A 20,875-nucleotide genomic window follows, 5' to 3' on the forward strand; every position below is an offset into this window, starting at 1 on the left:
AACGGTGACAGATTCGTCACAGCGAATCTTTCTCTGAGCAGATTTAAAAGCTTTCCACATTATTGGTAAATGTTTGTATCATATTGGGACACTGTTGTTTACTCTGTCGCTGCTCCGCTGAATGTTTTAGACGCCTTTAAAGGAGAACTCCAGTCAATTTTAACAATGTGCTCATTTTTTTGTAAATTTGGACTGCTGTCAGTACAGAGAACAACGACAAAAATCGGTGTTGCCTACACCATGTTATCCTCTTTTTAAAATTTGCACCCTGTTGACTTAAATGGGGCACGTTTTAAACCTGCTTTTAGCCTCTTAACATCCTTGATGTGTCATTACAAGTGCACAGCCATGTGAGTGATTCCTTCAGAGTGAACGCTGCGCGTCGGACGGTTCACGCCTCGCCGTCGTCCATTAAAACCTGATAATGGACACCTCGTCGGGCATTAACCCTTACTTGATCGCCGCTATCAGATGAAGATGCGCTGCTTACGTCCTCCTCCATGTTTACATGTGCGTAGTGATATTGGCTTGATTTCGGCTCTGACCTACTTACATTTTCGATGCTGATTGGTTGAAAATCTAGCTCAACCGTTTTAGACGTCTCAATACGCAGTCAATATAGTGCGCCAATAAATTACAATTTCTCATTAACTGCAGGATAATGCGTGGAGAACTTTTTGCTTGGATACCTTTTATTAACGTTGAACATATTGAGCAAAAGAAAAATTAGTGCCCCACTTGGTGGAACGAAACTGAACGATACAGCTCACGTACAGCGGCCTATTATGAAAGGTCTTAAATTTTCGATGGCAATTTGACTTACACATATCTAAATGTTTTCTAAATTAGAACCATCTAATTAGCGTACTTTTTTTATTTATTATTCTTTCTTTGTGGATTTGCTTGTTCACGTGACATTTCGCTTCATTCGCGGCAGCATTACGTCCGTCTCCTACACGCGCGAAACAGGAGAGAAGGAGAAGCGAGTTGGTAAATGTCAGTTCAGTTCTAAGTTCAGTCTTTATGTGCGTAGTGGTGTGCGATCTGCGATGTGTATTGTCTATTATGATATTGTAATCATTGTTTTAACGATGTACGAGGCACTGTGAGCTGACATCGCTTTTGTCTCTCGTGCTTTCACTGCGTGATGTGTGCAGTTATAGGTAGGCTATGTTCCCAAATGAGTTTTTGTCTCATATTTATATCATATTATGTTGTTATCATAGACCTACAATATCACATCACAGTGTATCTGCACAATTTTTAAAGTCAAATTTAAGGCTTTTTAAGACCTCTTTAAGACCTGAAGAAATCAAAATTAATACCGTACATTAGGTGTGCGCAATATTGACAAAAATATGTCTCGATATTTTCAAAGTTTTGTTGATAATAATTAGATGATATTTTACTGATTGTGTTTTTGTACTGGTATCCCGGCTGGTTTAGGCCTGTTGTTGACAGCAGACCCACGAAGATATTCATATTTTTTATATTCTATAGTGGTCAGTTCACAGTAGTGACAGAAATTAACATTTTTATTAAGGGCCAATATTTTCCACCATTAAATTGATTTCCAGGGGCATTTTCACCTATATATGGACATTGTTTCTAAACGTATTTAGAGGTATGCATCACCTTTTATGTCAAATTCTAACATTCAAATTATATTAGAATAACACAGTACCAATGTCAAAATAAATCATTAAATTAAAATCCATCCTTGCAGTGCAGAGGAGACACAGAAGCGGCATCAAAACTGGCATTAGCCTACTATATTTACACTTCATTTACAATTGCATAAATAAAGCTATTCAATATTTAAATACGAAATGATTTATAATTTTAACATTTTAATTAAAGGATACTTTAAATATGAAACTAAAACCACCAGTAGGTGGCGGCAAGTCACTGTCTTCATAAGCGAGTTGTTGGAGTCAACCGATTTGTTCAAACGGCTGATTCATTCAAAAAACGTGATTGTTCATTGAATCGTTGAAAGGATTCGTTCAAAACGCGGATTTCAGTAAAAAAAAACAAAAAACATTGCTGTCTGTTGGACCACGGCTTCATTATGAAATTCTCGTCGGCGATATAAAGTGAAAATTGACGCAGTGAAAGCAAGCATGAGAGAGAAACGCGATGTCAGCTCGCACTCGCAGTGCCTCGTACATAGTTAAAACAATGATTACAATATCATCATAGTTCATAGACAACATCGCACACTCCTAAGCACATAAAGAATGAACTTACAATCGAACTGACATTTACTCGTTTTCTTCTCTCCTCTCGCGTGCAGGAGACAGACGCAGGCTGATATACTGCCGTAAGTGACGCGAATTGTCACGTGAACAAGCAAATCCACCAAGATAGATTTAAAAAAATAATACGGCCTACGCTAATTAGATAGTTTTAATTTCGAAAGCATTTAGATAAGTATAAGTCAAAGTGTCATCTAAAATTTAAAGACTTTTTATTGCCTTAAATTTGAAAAATCTAATTTAAGACCTTTTAAGACTTTTTAAGGATCCGCGGAGATCCTGCATCAGCAAGACTTCCGTTTTCCCGTGCACAATTGCAAATGTGATTATTGTTATATTTATATAACAGTTAAATTAACAATAAATTAACATTGTGAGTTACATTTTATAAACAGTATTGTCAATATTGTTTGTTTTCCCTTTATTTCGCTGACGAGAATTTCAAAATGAAGCCATAGCAGAGTCTCAATCAAGCGGCAACCTCCCCTTCTCTCTCTTGAAACCAACACGGAAGTGAGTTAAACTGCAATTCACTGACTGGCCGCTTGAGGCTGGCTGCAGAAGTGAGTCAAATCTGTATCTCCCCCATGTTAAAATTACCAACTTTACAGCAGAAGAAAACATGTTTACAGCCTGGATCTCTATTTGGCTTTGGTCTATACAGCTAATTTTGCCCTTCATAACAACTGTGAGGGGGGTGCATTTTTTTATAACTCATCCGTTTAGTTGATTAATATTTAAATTTCTGCATTTAAGGGTGTGGCCACTTGAGTGACAGGTGGATTCCCGCTGATGTCAATGCTAGCCGTTTGTCTGCTGTTACTAGCCGTCACTTCACCTCAGCAAATGTTGCTGCTGAACTTGCCTTCTCTGCAGTGTTTGTGCTTTTTTTTCGGGATTATTTCATACAATTTAATACACCCATTACTTCGCCCACGGCTTAGAATTCCGTCGTTGTCGTCGAGTATCGTTCGAGAGAACAACCAGCGCTGTATTTCAGTTGTTTTCCTCTGTGAACATGCACTAATGGATGTCTGACAATTTCGTTGCTTTTTGGAGTTTTCAAATTTAAAAACGTCAATAAAGGCTTGTTCGTTCTGCTCTCACGGGACAGATAGATTATAATATGCTTATGTACCGTCAGGTGAAATCATGCAGGCGTCAGCGCTTTCTCCGTCTATGCAATAAATGCACATCCTTGAATGAGCGTGGATTTTCTAGCGCATTTACTTGAACTTCACAGGCAATATATCTATGCTTTAAATTTGAGAGGCGGCCAAAATCAGAATTTAAAATGGACTGAATAAGCTCTACGAACTTGACGAGCGATGCCGTGCTGACGAAAGAGTGACTGACATGTAAGTTAACGTTATGCACATAAATCACTGTCACACACTCTCTCAGAGTAATATTAAGTTACTGCATAATACATTTTCAACTAGCAGAATAGTACAGAATCACGATACACAGTCTCACTTGTAGCCATGTCTTTTAACTATTATAATATTTCGAAGGGCAAAAACAGGAACTTTTAATTGGCTTTACATCATCAAGTGTCACTTTAGCGCGAGGCCCTGTGCAGTCGCAGACTTGGTACTGTCAATAGCATTACCCAGAGCCGTTAACAGCCTGAGCTAACTCGATCACGTCGAGCTATTTGGGCATGATTTCTCAGCCTCTTTGCCCATTTTCTGTTATCCGGGAGTGACGCGAGGCCAAGATGGCGACGGCCGGCTCCGCCCACTTTAGGCTTCAAAAATGCTCTTCAGAAACCTACGGGTGACGTCACGGACACTACGTCCATATTTTTTTACAGTCTATGGTCTCAATGCAACAGACAGCGATGAGTTTTTGACTGGAATCCGCGTTTTGAACGAATCAATTTAATGATTCAATGAACAATCACTTGCTTCCCGAATGAATCAGCCGTTTGAACGAATCGGTTGAATGAATGACTCCCTCGACTCACTTATTAAAACAGTGACTTGCCGCCACCTATTGGCAGCTTTAGTTTCACATTTAGAGTACTTTTTAATTAGAATGTTAAAATTAGAAATCAGTTCATATTTAACAATCTCATAGCTTTATTTATGCAATTGTAAATGCAGTGTAAATATATTAATGCCAGATCTGATGCCGCCACTGTGTCACCTCTGCAATGCAAAGATGGATTTTGATTTAATGATTTAATTTGGCTGGTAACAGTGGTATTGTGTAATTATTCTAATAGAATTTAATTTGAATGTTAGAATTTGACATAAAAGGTGATGCATACATCTACAAATGTCAATATATAGGTGAAAATGCCCCTGGAAATCAATTTAAGATGGCAAATATTACCCCTTAATAAAAAATGTTAATTTCTGTCACTACTGTGAACTGACCACTGCATAGAATATGAAAAATATGAATATCTTCGTGGGTCTGCTGTCAACAACAGGCCTAAACCAGCCATGGCACCAAGCACAAAAACACAATCAGTAAAATGTTATCTAATTATTAACAAGAAAACTTTGAAAATATCGATAGAGACATATTTTGTCAATATTGCACACCCCAATGCATGGTATTAATTTTGATTTCTTCGGGTCTTAAAAAGGTCTTAAAAAGCCTTAAATTTGACTTTAAAAAATGTGCAGAAACCCTGTCACAGGTTTATGTGTGTGTGTTTTTTTTTTTTTTTCTGAGGTAAAATGTATTGGCTAAATGATATTTAACTTATTTGAGAAATTCCACTGGAATAAACAGCCCGCGATTTACGACTGTCACTAACGTTACATCTACAACTTTACTATTCTTCCTCTGCAGAGTTATTTGAACAGTATAAGTGTTGTTAATGGTCTGTGAAAATCGGACAGGTCCTTTAAGAACTATATATTTATCATCTGGTAGAGTGTGCATTATTTGACCAACCCATACGGAGCTCAGATAATTTTTTTGACCCTCTATCAGTGACCTGTAGTTGGCATTTTGTTGATCATCGGATGCCAGGCGAAGGAGAAAATACTCTTGAATACCTTTAAAACAACCGAAGGGGCGCGTTGGGGCAGTAGTAGCATTACTGTATTTGCTTGACTGTGACTCTCACTCTGAGAACCAACAACGCTAGCAGTTAGCTGTACCTTACCCTTTCCTTTTGAAATGTGAAAATGAGATAAATAATGGTCACAAATGAAAAACATGAATTCGTTTATTTGATATCATTCATTTATTTATTGTTGCCAAATGGACAGATCTTTTAATAGTTTCCTCGTTAGCTTGCTTAGCTAGCATAGTTATTGCCAAGCTATTTTCATAAATAATCTGTAAGATCGTTTGTACCTTCATCTGTGACTGGAGGCCACTGTCTAACATCATCAACCCAACAAGTCATACTGCCTGGCTGTAGCTGTCATCGAGGGTGCGTTTGCGTTATCACGGAGGTTTGTTTACATACTAGTAACAGCTCAGTAATGGCGTCGCCACAAGATGGCAGCCTACACAGAAAGCTCGTCGGATTCGTCTATAGAGCGTACTTTTTTAACGGTCGCGAAGTACGTTCTAATTTAAATGTAGTACCTACTCCCATAGTACGCGATTTCGGACGCAGCTTTAGTCCATATATGGAACACATGAAAAAGTGCCATAATCATGTGACATTCTGGGGATTTTTCAAAAGTGGGGTTGCAGCTTAATAGTTTAATTGACTGTTTAATTTTATTACTTTAAATTGTTCTGGCTCTGTGTGACTGAGGGAAAAAATGCTTAAAAGTAATATAATAAATAAATGAGCAATACTCACGTCAGTGTGTTGAGTTGACAGTGTTTATCCTGCAGTAGAGCAGCGATCTGATTCACTCGTGTGTCTCCTAGTTCATGTCCACTCAGATTCAGCTCTCTCTGGAGTAACGGGTTTATACCCACAACTCTATTCACATACTGACAGGCTTCTTCAGCAGCAGGACTCACAAACCTGCAGAAGAGGCAATTCAGGTATCAACTAAATGTCCACTGCATTACAAAAAATGATTGATACAATAAAAAACGTAATTATTGTTTTAAAGACAAGCTTAAGTTAGTTATTTAGATATCCAACTTTATTAAACATTAAACATTTAAATACACAAATAAATATATATTTAAAAGAAACTAGAGCAACACTCAGTCCTAAAGCAAACATAAGCATAAGAACAGAAAGGTCTCACAGAGCAGAAGGGCAAAAGCTCACTAGATCATGATTTTCAGTATGAATACAGAGTGAAATTAAGATCTTTCTGTCTTTAAAGCAGGAGGAGTGAAAAACGTCAGCACAGAGAAAACTGGCTTGTGAAACTGCATGTTTGTGAACATCTGGAGACTCATAGACCTGGTGTAGAGAGATGCAGTGAATCTGGTCTTGATGGAAAACTATTATTGTTAATTATCAAGGTATACTCCTGAATGTCAGCACACATATACTGACCCGTAATGTCTATTTGACCTGTAGCTCGTATCACAACTAAACTGTGTTGACGGTTATCATCATCATCATGACAGAACCTGCAGCATCTGATCTGATCTTGATCATTTTGATGCAACAAATTGTACAGCTTATTATATAACTAAAATAATATATTAGTTATGAATATTTAGCCTGCATTTAGCTAATTTAGTTAATTATTTGATCCCGTCTCACCTCAGTGTCTTCAGTTGACAGTCTGGATCCTGCAGTAAATCACTGAGCTCCTTCACTCCTGATTGTCCAGGATCATTTCCTGTGAGATCCAGCTCTATCAGGTGTGAAGGGTTTGATCTCAGAGCTGAAGCCAGAGCTTTATAACCTTCTTCTGTCACACTGCAGTTAGAGAGTCTAGAACAGAGAGGAAAACTTTCAGCTGATTAATCAGTTAAACCTGAACAATATAAATCCTTAAACTGAATTTAATGTATTGAAAGTCAGTTGCAAAAACTGACAATTGAATATGGAGGCAAACAAAAGGCTCAGTGAACTTTAATATGTTACACATCAACATCCCTTTCAAGATTGCAATTGACTAAAACTGTACAACTCTGAAAGTCTATGATCTGAAAATGGTCGGAAAATTAGAAAATTTAAGTTTGGGAATGGCCCAATAAAGTCCAGACTTCAATTCCATTAAAATGCTGTGGAAGGACTTGAAACACAGCTCATGCTGGAAAGCCTACAAATGTCACTGAGCTGAAGCAGCTTTGCGAGGATGAGTGAGACCAGGGGTGCAACTACCCAGTGTCAGAGGGGTATGAAGCAACAAATTTGGCGAACAATTTTACAATTTCAAGTGGTGGAGTTGAAACGTGTTACATGCTTATTTCACAGATAAGAATACAATTTTAATTTGATTCAATGGTTATTTAAAGTTTTACTTGGCTTTTTCAGCCACACTTCAGAAAACTTTAGAGCGCTAATGTCTGTTAACATGAACATTTGAAAGCCTCCAAGCACAGACATCACACTTTAAATTAGGGCTGCATGATATTGGGAAAAAATTACATTGCGATATTTTTTTTCCCAACGATATATATTGCGATATTGCGAGCCATCAATCCAGGCTATAAGACTGCTTTAAAACTTTCACAGAGACTGCAAACAGAAAGCACAAAGCCTTTCTTTAAAGCGAATTTCATTTTGTATTAATTGTATCTTAATTTTAATCAGTGTTTCATTATCCAATTTCCTAGATTTAATAAATAAAAAGTAAATATAGCAGACAATAGATAATCACGACACGGAGGCGCCAGCGCCTGAACTGGAGCTTAAGCTATCATCATGAACTGAAACTCAGCGTATAAGGTAGCCTACTCGCCTCACACACCTTAAAAAAAAATAGAAATATATCTATCATCTACAGAAATCTCTACTTTTAAACAGAACCATTCAAAACAACATAAAACTATGTAATCCGTATGAAATGTGCATTTCTCTCCGACGCGTTCACTACTGTGAAGATCGCGAGTCAATATCGTCAACTTCATCTTTGCAGCCGACACAGAAAACACTTGTTTATTAATAAACAATTAAAATGTCTCATTGCAATATTTTACATACTTAACAGAGTTTGTGCTAAATACAGTGTAATCAGACTTTAGCCATGAAAATGTCACAAGTAACAGAAATAAGCACAAATGTCAGAGCATGTCAGAACACCTCCAGGGCCAGAAAACACCTCAGACCCCAGAGGGTTAAAGCACCACCAAAAGCAAAAGTTTTAAAACGTCGTCTTGAGGGAAGAAAATGAACGTCAGCAGCTTCAGTAAGGTAACCTTCACAGGTTTCTAAAAGATCTAAAGGACTTTCTTACTAACAATCTCATTTGTAGGGCATCACTTTAAAATAATTCAAAATCTGTTTCTTTAAAAGCATGTGTACAAGATAGTAATTTTTGGATTTCCACTTGAATTTTGGGAATTTTCCACTTGGGAATTTTCCACTTGAATTTTTTTTTTTTTTTTTTTTTTTGAGGTAAAATGTATTGGCTAAATGATATTTAACTTATTTGAGAAATTACACAAAAGCTCTCGACAAAGGCGTGATCTGCGAGCAGCTGACCGAAGACTCTGAATTGTGAGCACGAACGACGTAAAAACGCAGACGAAAGCGGAAAGAAGAACTAAAAACATTGCTCTAAGTTGGTGCAGTTAGTGGAATGGGCTCTTTAAATTTTCGCGCTGATGTGACCGCGCATGTTACGTGACAATACCAACCGTAATACCAGTACGTCCGGACTCCATTCATACTACCCGTATTCATACTATATAGAGCGTACTTTTTTAACGGTCGCGAAGTACGTTCTAATTTAAATGTAGTACCTACTCCCATAGTACGCGATTTCGGACGCAGCTTTAGTCCATATATGGAACACATGAAAAAGTGCCATAATCATGTGACATTCTGGGGATTTTTCAAAAGTGGGGTTGCAGCTTAAAGCTACACTGTGTGATTTTTACCCCCATCTAGCGGTGAAATTGTATATGACTACCCAGTGAATATTAGTTTCTGTTCCTCTCAATTCCGAGGGCGTTTTAACTCCTACAGTGGCCGTATTATTCCAAGATTAACATGGCTTCCAGGGGCCCGTTCTTCGTACGTTGCTTATTACATCCGAGATCAAATGACACATCCAAGATGATATCATCGTGCGAATCATGATCTGGCTAACTCGGTTCTTCGAAGACACTTGCTGGATGTAATTAGTATCGCTAGGTTGAGTTATCTGAGATAATTGCGCGTTCATGCGCTGGTTAAAAGGGGATATGTATCGACAGTAGAAACATTGATCAGCAACGCTGCTATTGGCTGCTCAGCGTGACCGAAGAGCGGTTCAGTTTTTCTCCTCAGCAGAGCAAGAACTAATAGTCGAAGTTTATTCGGAATTTTAATGTTTAATCAAAACGCCAGGGAACACCTCAAAGTCTGCAAAAGCCAGGAGAGAGGGCTGGCAAAAAGTAGCAGACAATTTAAATCCGTTAGAAGTGGCCATGCTAGATGTTTTTATTTATTAGACTATATTATTGTATTTTAATAATTGCATAATTACTTTGTGCATTGTAATGTCAGTCACCACACTAGAACATGGGAACAAATAAAAGTGAAGAACAAAAATATTCTACATAATGGTAATTTTTAGTTATATTATAGTCTCTTTTATAAAAGGCACTGTTAAATAAATGGTGTTCTGTTTATAAAAGCAACCAAGAAAAAGGCTGAGAAAAAAAAGAAGATCTTAGTAGCCTACACTGTAAAATAATTTTTGCTGCATTAAATTAAGGCCGTATAGTCATTTCAACTGTTCAATCTTGAGTAATGATGAATTGCTTTGACTTGTGAAAGTGAAAACTGATAAACTTATGTTAATGTAAAAATATTTTGCCATGAGTTATTGATCACATTTTTCCCGAGTGTAGTTCATTGTAATGACATTGTGTTTTCCTCTTTTGTGCACTTTTACATAATACACCAACACTTGTATCTGTTCCCAAGAAAGTGGAGCTGAAATATGTGCAGTAAGTGGACATTTTCTAACTTTCCAAAGGAAAGAAAGTAGGCTATACGACTTTGTAATGCCCATTTGTTTCCATTGCACTGGACAGTGAATAAACCCTCTCAGATAACTGTCATATGGAGGAACTAGCCTACCTGCAAGTACATAAATAACTTTACTTAATTTATACTTGTATGCTTTATGGCTGCAATATAAGTTGCAGGATTCCACATCTACAGAAAGGCCTACAGAAGAGTCTGCACACACAGAGGAGACATAGGCCTACAGGTGGGCAGTGTATAGACAACTTTTCCTTTTTATTTGTTGCATGAGGCATGTGTCTAATATCTCTTGTTGCAGGCACTTGACCACTGGCTTTTCTTTACAAAGAACAATTGAAATAAAACTCAAGGAACTAAGCATATTTGTCTTTTATTAAACATTTAATGAAAAGTGTTTTTTTTTTTTTTTTTTTTTTGGCAATGTTGTGTAATATGGCACATGCAACAATGTCACAGGCCCTGTCAGGTGTGCAACCCTCAGACTTTTCAGACACTGAAATCTTCCCTTTAGCCAAAGTTCATTTCATTGTGTGCCCTTGTCCTGGCTAGAGCTTCATTGTAACTGGTTTGGGTCAGGGAATGGGGTCATAAAACACCTGTCTGCAGGCAGGAACATGTCATAATCACCTATGAAAAAATGCAGTTCTGTTAGGATCAGCATAAGTGTATGTAATACAGTGAGCTTGATATTTAATTGTGGAACTTTCCTTACCACTTTAAAATAATGTGCATAAATGTGAATCTCTGAACATTCTTAAGTCATGCACAGATCCTGGCCATTTTGCTTTCACATTTGTGATATGGAAGATGTTAGTCAACTGCCTTTTTTTTATTTGATATAATATTACTAATCTGGAATATTAAGAATCACAAACGTAACTGGGCTGCACATTTACATTGTGAACCCCCTTTCTGTTCACATAATTCCCTTCATTGAGGCCTTGATGGCAGTCTATGGTACCAATCACGTTAGTGAAGCCTGAGTGACATATACTGTAATCGGCCTGGTCATGATTGTATGATCTTCATAAAAAATTATGATAGCCTAAAAAAAAAAAAAAATTGCTTTACAACATTGGGTCTTACGTGGCTTGGAAATGCCACAAAAAAAACTAAAACTGTTTTTTAAACCTAAAAGCGACAAAAAACGACAATCTCACGAGTCACGAGAAAAAATATATATCTCAGAAAGTGCACTATCGCGCTGCGCTGGACTTCCCGTATCAGCTCCGCTTATGAAGCCGCTGCGCTGGACTTCCCGTATCAGCTCCGCTTATGAAGCCGCCGCGATCTAATCCTGTTTACATGAAATAAGCGGCTCCCGAGCAGGTTTAAGATTGCGCACCTGTTGCTATGACAGCAAGTCCAGGATGAGCGTTGAAGAACCAAACAATCCAAGATCATACCAAATCGCCAACAATCAAATCCAGCTAACTGAGTTAGCGACGTACGAAGAACGGACCCCAGTTATCGACTTCGTCCATGACAATAATAAACAATACGTCTAAAATGAATAAAACTACAGGACAGATGTCAGGAGGTAAACGTCACCCTTGGAATCGGCTACCCCAGCATAATCAGATTAGGCTAACGTTACAATGTGTACAAAGTAAAAGCAATTAAAAATAACTAAAATTTACAGTGTCCTTTTTTATATATAGCTTGTTACGAACCGTACACTGTTTTTCTTCTTGTGTATGTTCTTTTGTTTTTCTATTGTTTGTAATTGTAACGTCGCGGGATCTCCGCCAGACACCATTGGCTCCGACGCGTTTAAAACGGAAGCGGCAGCTGGAAGAGTTGGCGGCTGTTTTGACTTGGCGTGTCACTGTTTGTGTTGCTTGTCTGTGTTATGCTACTACCTTAAACGCTTACGAGATTTCCATGAGAGTGATGGAATGAGCTGTGTAATGGTTGTCATTAGTGACATTTGTGTTCTTGTTGAACGAGTGCCTTTGACACTTCTGGCTGCTGAAACTTCACTTAAACTAACTGCTGTCTTTCAGACGACGGAGACGTGGAACAAGCTTAGTAAGTCACGTGACATACATACCTTGCACGTAGGAGTTTCTATGTATTAGATACACTAGTTTAGTGAAGTGCGCTAAATATGTACTTTTGTGTTTATTAGTTAGAGTAAGTTCAGGGCGCATTTGCGCTGAAGATTTTTCTTTTCATATTTTTGTTTTCTTATTTAGAGGACCGGGAGGAGACAGTTGGGGTTCTTTTTGTTATATTTATTTCTTTGATTTGTTAGCGCTACTTTTAGTTCCCTCTCTCGTTTGTCTTGGTTATATATATATTTCGTATTTTTCTCTTAATTGTTTGTAAATGTTTATGGTCTTGGGAGCAATAAATCTTTTGCGGTGATAATTTGATGGTCTTGTGTTTCTCTTGCCACACACTTAAGCCTTTTCTATTGGTCATCTCAATGTTACTTCTTTTAAAACTCCTAGACAATAACTTTCCATCAAAGGTCGTAACATTTAATGGGGGCTCGTCCGGGATAATTTAATATATTTTCGGTGTAGATATTACCGGATGGATTGTTAAATTCTTGGGAGGTAAACAAAATGACCAAAGAAATAGCTATGGTAGTGGCACTCTTGAGCACGTGACATTGTAATTTAAAATGTTCAGTTTAGAGGAATTTGTTAAGAATCCGTCGTTGGAGTTGCTTAACGTTTGTCGGAAACAGGACTTGTTTTTGGTGGCTGATCATTTTAAATTGTTAATTAATAAACAGGATTGTAAAGCCGAAGTTAAGCAAAAGATAATAGACCAGTTACTTGAGCTTAATGTACTTCTCATGTCAAATATTGAAATGGAGGAGACGGCTGATCATCTAAGCCCTGGTGATGAGGTGTTTGCTTCTCTTGAAATGAGAGATAAGAACGTGTGTAGTGGCAGAACCGATGCAGATGCAGGGGTGGAGGCCGTTGCAGATGCTGGTGTTGGACTGCCACCCTTTGAACCGTTCTCTCCACTCTCTGTGGGTTCGCGAGACGATGCGCGGCTGAAAGTCCGTCTGGCACGTCTACATTATGATTCCCAAGAGCACACCCGTCGGGCTGAACTTGACCTACGTTTGCAGATACGCAAACTTGAAATCGAGGCTGAGACGCAAGTGAGGCTGCGCCAGCTCGAGTTGGACGCTTCAAGGAAGGCTGTGGAGGCTAATCAGCCAGATCCAGTTTCTCCTTCAAATGTTTCTTCGGTGTCGATATCATCCAGACCCAATTTTGACGTGAGTAAGTACATTGCTCTTGTTCCACAATTCAGAGAATCAGAAGTTGATTCGTATTTTAATGCGTTTGAACGGATTGCGACTTCTTTGCATTGGCCACTTGAATTCTGGTCTTTGTTACTGCAGTGTAAACTTGTGGGAAAGGCTTTAGAGGTGTACTCCACTTTGTCACTTGAAGAAAGTTTGAAGTATGAGTCAGTCAAATCAGCGATACTTCGTGCATATGAACTAGTTCCTGAGGCGTACAGACAGAAGTTTAGGACGCACAGAAAAACTCCTAGTCAAACTTTTGTGGAATTTGCTAGAGAGAAGGGCACGCTTTTTGATAAGTGGTGTGTAGCTAACAATGTGGCAGATTTGAATTCGTTGCGTGAGCTTGTTCTCTTGGAAGAATTTAAGAATTGCTTACCGGAGAAAGTGGTTGTTTACCTAAACGAACAAAAGGTAAATTCTTTATGACAGGCCGCTGTTTTAGCTGACGAATTCATTTTAACCCACAAAAATATCTTTGTTCATTCACGTGTAGAAAATGCACCAGTTCCATCTTCATCTAACACCCAATTCGTGCGCTTGAAAAATAATGCACCAAGAGTTAGTGAGGAACGTGACTGTTTTTATTGTCACAAGAAAGGACACGTTGTTGTGGACTGTCCGCGACTTAAACGAAAACAAAACTCACAAGCTAAACCGGTAGGTTTTGTAAAGACTTGTAAACAGACTGTGGCTGTACACTCCAAAGAGGATGTGGATGAAACGTTCCGTCCTTTTATTCTTAAGGGGTTAGTTTCTTTGACTGGTAGTGATGATGATCAAAAAGAAATCACAATGCTTCGTGACACAGGGTCTATGCAAAGTTTTATTGTTGAAAGTGCAATGAAATTTTCTGATGAGACTTCATGTCATTCCAGCGTTTTAGTGCAAGGAATTGAAATGGGATGTGTATAAAGGCCCCTGCATAATCTGCATTTGAAAAGTGACTTGTGTTCTGGACTTGTCCGAGTTGCAGTTTGTACTTCACTGCCTATGAAAGGGGTAGATTTAATCCTAGGCAATGATTTAGCTGGAGGGAAAGTGATGCCATTATTGGAAGTTCTGGACAAACCGTCAGAAGGTGCATCTGATGAGGTTGGTGAAGCTTACCCTCATGTTTTTCCTGCCTGCGCTGTCACTCGCGCACAGTCGCGTAAAGAGATTGCTTTGAATGATTCTTTTTTTTCTTCTGTCGTAGACGGAGAGGAAAATTTGGACCATGAGAAAAAGAAAACAGAAAGGGTGAAAAATTCTTATTTAAATGACACGAATTCGTTGATTTTAAAAATCACACGAGAGGAATTAATCACTGCACAGAAAAAAGATGAAAACTTGACTACACTTTTTAATTCTGTAGTTCCGCACGATTTGGCTAAGACGAAACAAAGCGCCTATATTTTAGAAAATGACCTGTTGATGCGTAAGTGGTGTTCATCACCTGACCAAAATGAATGGGATGTTTTTTATCAGGTTGTGGTTCCTGTCCCATATCGCCCACATGTGTTGTGCTTGGCACATGATCATCCACTGTCGGGTCATTTGGGTATAAGGAAAACTTACAACCGGATTTTAAAGCACTTTTTCTGGCCTGGACTGAAATCTGATGTAACGCACTATTGTCGATCTTGTAACGTATGCCAAATTGCAGGAAAGCCAAATCAGGTTGTTCCTCCAGCACCGTTAAACCCAATACCTGTTCTTGGTGAACCATTCGAACATGTCCTTATTGACTGCGTAGGTCCTTTGAAAAAGTCAAAAAGTGGTAATCAGTTTCTACTAACAGTGATGTGTCTAGCCACCCGATTTCCTGAAGCAATTCCTTTAAGAAAAATCACTGCACCTGTTGTTGTCAAGGCATTAGTTAAGTTTTTCTCGACATTTGGTTTGCCTAAAGTGGTGCAAAGCGACCAAGGCACAAATTTTACGTCCAAGCTTTTTAATCAAGTCATGCAGACTTTGGGAATTAAACACCGTACTTCTACTGCGTTCCATCCAGAAAGCCAAGGTGCCCTGGAACGTTGTCATCAAACGTTGAAGTCGATGTTGCGAAAATATTGCATGCAAACGGGTAATGAGTGGGATGATGGTATTCCCATGCTGATGTTCGCTATCAGAGAAAGCGTTCAAGAGTCGCTTGGTTTTAGTCCAGCTGAATTGGTTTTCGGACACCAGGTACGTGGTCCGTTGAAAGTTTTAAAAGACCAAATTCTGGAAAAAGACAGTTCGAAAGCGAATGTACTGGAGTACGTAACAAAGTTTCGGAAGCGTTTGCATACGGCTTGCTCGGTTGCAAGAGAGTCTCTTGCCAACGCGCAAAAAGGCATGAAACGAACATTTGACAAAAAGGCTGTTATGCGATCTTTTAAGTCTGGTGACTTAGTTCTGATTTTCTTGCCTATTCCAGGTTCTTCATTGTCGACTCGATTTTTCGCACCTTATGTAGTGAAAGAGAAATTGAGTGAAACAAATTATGCTATCTGTACTCCTGACCGAAAAAGAAAAGTTCGCGTTTGTCATGTGAACATGCTGAAACTTTATCATTCGAGATCACAAACTGATGTGAATAACAAAACTCCCGACACTGCTGTTATTTCTGTTGCGGTTGTGGCAGAAGAGCCTGTTACTGATGCTGAAGAAGATGGAGTTATGTTTCAGAATACTTCTCAGACGACTGTGAGGTTGTGCAATTCTGTAATATTGAAAGATCTTGATTCACATTTAACGAATTTGTCTGTTGATCAGAAAGGTGATCTAGTGAGACTCATTTCTGAATTTGCGTGTCTTTTTAAGGACGTACCTGCGTTAACTAATGTCATTCAGCATGATATTGATGTTAAAGATGCTAGTTCGATCCGGCAGCATGCATATAGAGTGAATTCAGTCAAACGTTCAGTTATGCGACAAGAAGTTGATTACTTGCTGAAGAATGGTCTTGCTAAGCCTAGCTCTAGTTCATGGAGTTCTCCATGTATTTTGGTACCGAAACCAGATGGTTCTTTTAGGTTTTGCACAGATTTTAGGAAAGTAAATTCACTGACGGTTCCTGATAACTATCCACTTCCTAGGATGGAGGATTGTGTGGATAATGTAGGATATGCAAATTTTGTGAGTAAATTAGATATGCTCAAAGGCTACTGGCAAGTACCACTTACATCCAGAGCTTCTGACATTGCTGCTTTTATCACTCCAGATTCGTTTGCACAATATACGGCCATGGCGTTCGGACTCCGAAACGCGCCTGCTACCTTTCAGAGGTTGGTAAACACAGTTTTAGCTGGCATTCCTAATTGTAGTGCTTATTTGGATGATGTTGTTGTTTATTCCAGAGATTGGGATGAACATATGAAGTCATTACGTGCTGTATTTGAGCGTTTTGCGAGTGCTTCCTTGACCCTTAACTTGGCCAAGTGTGAGTTCGGTCAGGCTAAGGTGATGTATTTGGGAAAGGAGGTGGGGCATGGTCAAGTTCGACCAGTTGAAGCGAAAGTTGAGGCTATATCGAAGTTTCCAGTTCCCACGACTCGACGTGAACTCCGAAGATTTCTCGGAATGGCTGGATATTACCGCAGCTTCTGCAGAAATTTTTCGTCTGTGGTTAGTCCTTTAACTTCACTTTTAAGTCCTTCTACTGCTTTCGTGTGGAGTGCAGAATGCCAATACGCATTTGAGAGTGTGAAAACACTGTTAAGTAGTTCACCTGTTCTTGCAGCTCCTGATTTAGAACGTCCATTTAAACTCGAGGTGGATGCAAGTAATGTCGGGGCTGGTGCTGTTTTATTACAGAATGATGAGCAGGGTGTACCTCATCCAGTAAGTTATTTCTCTAGGAAGTTTAACAAGAATCAGTTAAACTATTCAGTCATTGAAAAAGAGACGCTTGCTCTAATTTTTGCATTACAACATTTTGAGGTCTATGTGGGATCTAGTGTGCAACCTTTGGTAGTTTTTACGGACCATAGTCCTTTGACATTTCTTTCAAAGTTGTACAATCATAATCAGAGATTGACGCGGTGGTCACTCTTTTTGCAGAGTTATAATTTGGATATAAGACACAAGAGGGGCGTTGATAATGTCTTAGCGGATGCTCTTTCAAGGGTATAACTTTTTGGTGTTTTTCCCAAAAGTTTATTCTTAAGTGGGGGAGTGTTACGAACCGTACACTGTTTTTCTTCTTGTGTATGTTCTTTTGTTTTTCTATTGTTTGTCATTTTTTTTAGCACTTCTAGGTACCGCCTACTTTCGGAACGCTATTGGTAGATGTGCCTGTCAATCATCGTTGGTCGACTGTGACGTCGCGGGATCTCCGCCAGACACCATTGGCTCCGACGCGTTTAAAACGGAAGCGGCAGCTGGAAGAGTTGGCGGCTGTTTTGACTTGGCGTGTCACTGTTTGTGTTGCTTGTCTGTGTTATGCTACTACCTTAAACGCTTACGAGATTTCCATGAGAGTGATGGAATGAGCTGTGTAATGGTTGTCATTAGTGACATTTGTGTTCTTGTTGAACGAGTGCCTTTGACACTTCTGGCTGCTGAAACTTCACTTAAACTAACTGCTGTCTTTCAGACGACGGAGACGTGGAACAAGCTTAGTAAGTCACGTGACATACATACCTTGCACGTAGGAGTTTCTATGTATTAGATACACTAGTTTAGTGAAGTGCGCTAAATATGTACTTTTGTGTTTATTAGTTAGAGTAAGTTCAGGGCGCATTTGTGCTGAAGATTTTTCTTTTCATATTTTTCTTTTCATATTTTTGTTTTCTTATTTAGAGGACCGGGAGGAGACAGTTGGGGTTCTTTTTGTTATATTTATTTCTTTGATTTGTTAGCGCTACTTTTAGTTCCCTCTCTCGTTTGTCTTGGTTATATATATATTTCGTATTTTTCTCTTAATTGTTTGTAAATGTTTATGGTCTTGGGAGCAATAAATCTTTTGCGGTGATAATTTGATGGTCTTGTGTTTCTCTTGCCACACACTTAAGCCTTTTCTATTGGTCATCTCAATGTTACTTCTTTTAAAACTCCTAGACAATAACTTTCCATCAAAGGTCGTAACATAGCTTAAAAAATTGCGCCTTTAAAACTATTCATTACCTGTGATCCGTCGCAGCACAGATTTATGTTACAAGGTAAACAATACTTTTTCACCATTGACGCGAGGATGAAGTTATACTAGAGGTCGTTCTGGCGTTATGCACAACCATGCTATGGTTAGACAAGCAACTATAAAACTTCGAATTTACACAAATGAATTACAACAGGCTGAATTACCTGTCGAGAAGAAAGCAGGCAACCTCGGCGTCCGTTGTTGTGCCGAATTTCAACCCCCTGCCAAATTATTACCCTCCTCGTTGAAGTACCTGATTGCCTAATCCTAACCCCACCCCTAATCCTAACCCCACCCCCACAACTAATCCTAAACCTACCAATACTAGGGGGGTAATAATTTGGCAGGAGTCAAAATTCGGCACGACACCGGCACTCGCGAGTAATCTCCCCCTCGCATTCGTCACGGTGTCACTGAGTGAAAAACGCAAAAGGCGAAGCTTGAATTTACAGGCATGTCCCTCTTTGGCTAATGTAGTTTCGAGATGGAGGGGCAACATGGCGACCGGCATTCGAACCCCTCACCCGTATGTACTTTCAATGGCAGATTATAAACCTAAGAGAATACTTTATTACTTGAAAGAAATAAATATACATTAATGAGCACATATATTTTTGAAAGAACTAAGTGTTTTTTGCTAAGAATCAACTAAAAAAGTTACACAGTGTAACTTTAATAGTTTAATTGACTGTTTAATTTTATTACTTTAAATTGTTCTGGCTCTGTGTGACTGAGGGAAAAAATGCTTAAAAGTATAATAAATAAATGAGCAATACTCACGTCAGTGTGTTGAGTTGACAGTGTTTATCCTGCAGTAGAGCAGCGATCTGATTCACTTGTGTGTCTCCTAGTTCATGTCCTCTCAGATTCAGCTCTCTCTGGAGTAACGGGTTTTTACCCACAACTCTATTCACATACTGACAGGCTTCCTCAGCAGCAGGACTCACAAACCTGCAGAAGAGGCAATTCAGGTATCAACTAAATGTCCACTGCATTACAAAAAATGATTGATACGATAAAAAACGTAATTATTGTTTTAAAGACAAGCTTAAGTTAGTTATTTAGATGTCAATTTTTTCTTTAAACATTTAAATACACAAATAAATAAATATTTAAAAGAAACTAGAGAAACACTCAGTCCTAAAGCAAACATAAGCATAAGAACAGAAAGGTCTCACAGAGCAGAAGGGCAAAAGCTCACTAGATCATGATTTTCAGTATGAATACAGAGTGTGAAATTAAGATATTTCTGTCTTTAAAGCAGGAGGAGTGAGAAACGTCAGCACAGAGAAAACGTCTCCGGTTACTATCGTAACCTCGGTTCCCTGAGAGGCGGGAACGAGACATTACGTCAAAGACGTATATGGGAACTCCCTTCCTCCTCATTTTCACTGAAATCTTATAGGCTAACGCCAGCTGGAGACAGCTGGCCAATTGACGCGAAACATGCAAATGCTGACCGGTCCGCGGGCAGTATAAATAGCATGGGCGCGACAATTACGTCAGAATCAAGACTGAACGCTAGCACAGCTGATCAAACGGCGAGCACGGCGGCTGACGTAATGTCTCGTTCCCGCCTCTCAGGGAACCGAGGTTACGATAGTAACCAGAGACGTTCCCTTTCAAGGCGGTCACTTCAACATTACGTCAAAGACGTATATGGGAACTGTATAGAATCCCGCCGTGAGAGCAGTGAAGATAAGCCCTAAACGGGGTCAAGCTACACTCCCACGAGAGACAACAGTTCTAAGCCAGCAGCGCCGCTAGGAGCACTCGAACTGATGGCGAAACTAGACCAAGAAACGTCTGTTCCGACCTACCAAGTTGCATATCCAATGCAATGAAGCGAAGGCTGCACTGGAGGGCAGCACAACACCATAAGCACTCAAGCACAAGAGTTAACACAGTGTCGACGGCAATAGCGGTGACATCTGCATAACCTTATAGCCATACACAGAGTTAACAGAAATTGAAAACTACTGTGTAATGCGGAAACAGCTATGTAACATTATAGTCATAACACAGAGTTAGCAGCAATGGTAACTCTGCATAATGCAGACTACTGCACAGCTGGTGGAAACAGTTCATGAGTACATTAATGAAACTCACCGAACCCACGACGCTATAGGCAGTGCATAAAACTTGAACCCCTGGCGAACGTGTTCTGAGAAGACAGCCAGCATACCTATATCCCG

General features: G+C 39.2%; 1 protein-coding gene across 1 annotated transcript in view; it reads right to left on the minus strand.

The window, feature by feature from the left end:
* The window catches only part of LOC311090940 (uncharacterized protein), an 846,260-nt gene that overhangs the window by 601,996 nt on the left and 223,389 nt on the right, over positions 1-20,875 (minus strand). The window contains exons 19-21 of the mRNA XM_084126585.1: positions 19,461-19,631; positions 6,913-7,086; positions 6,040-6,210 (exon numbers count right to left, since the gene is read on the minus strand). Of these exons, the coding sequence (XP_083982711.1) occupies positions 6,040-6,210; positions 6,913-7,086; positions 19,461-19,631 (516 nt within the window). The remainder of the gene's footprint in view (positions 1-6,039; positions 6,211-6,912; positions 7,087-19,460; positions 19,632-20,875) is intronic.

The sequence above is a fragment of the Abramis brama genome (genome assembly GCF_963993115.1).
Source record: "Abramis brama genome assembly, chromosome: 1".
Classification (NCBI taxonomy): Eukaryota; Metazoa; Chordata; class Actinopteri; order Cypriniformes; family Leuciscidae; genus Abramis; species Abramis brama.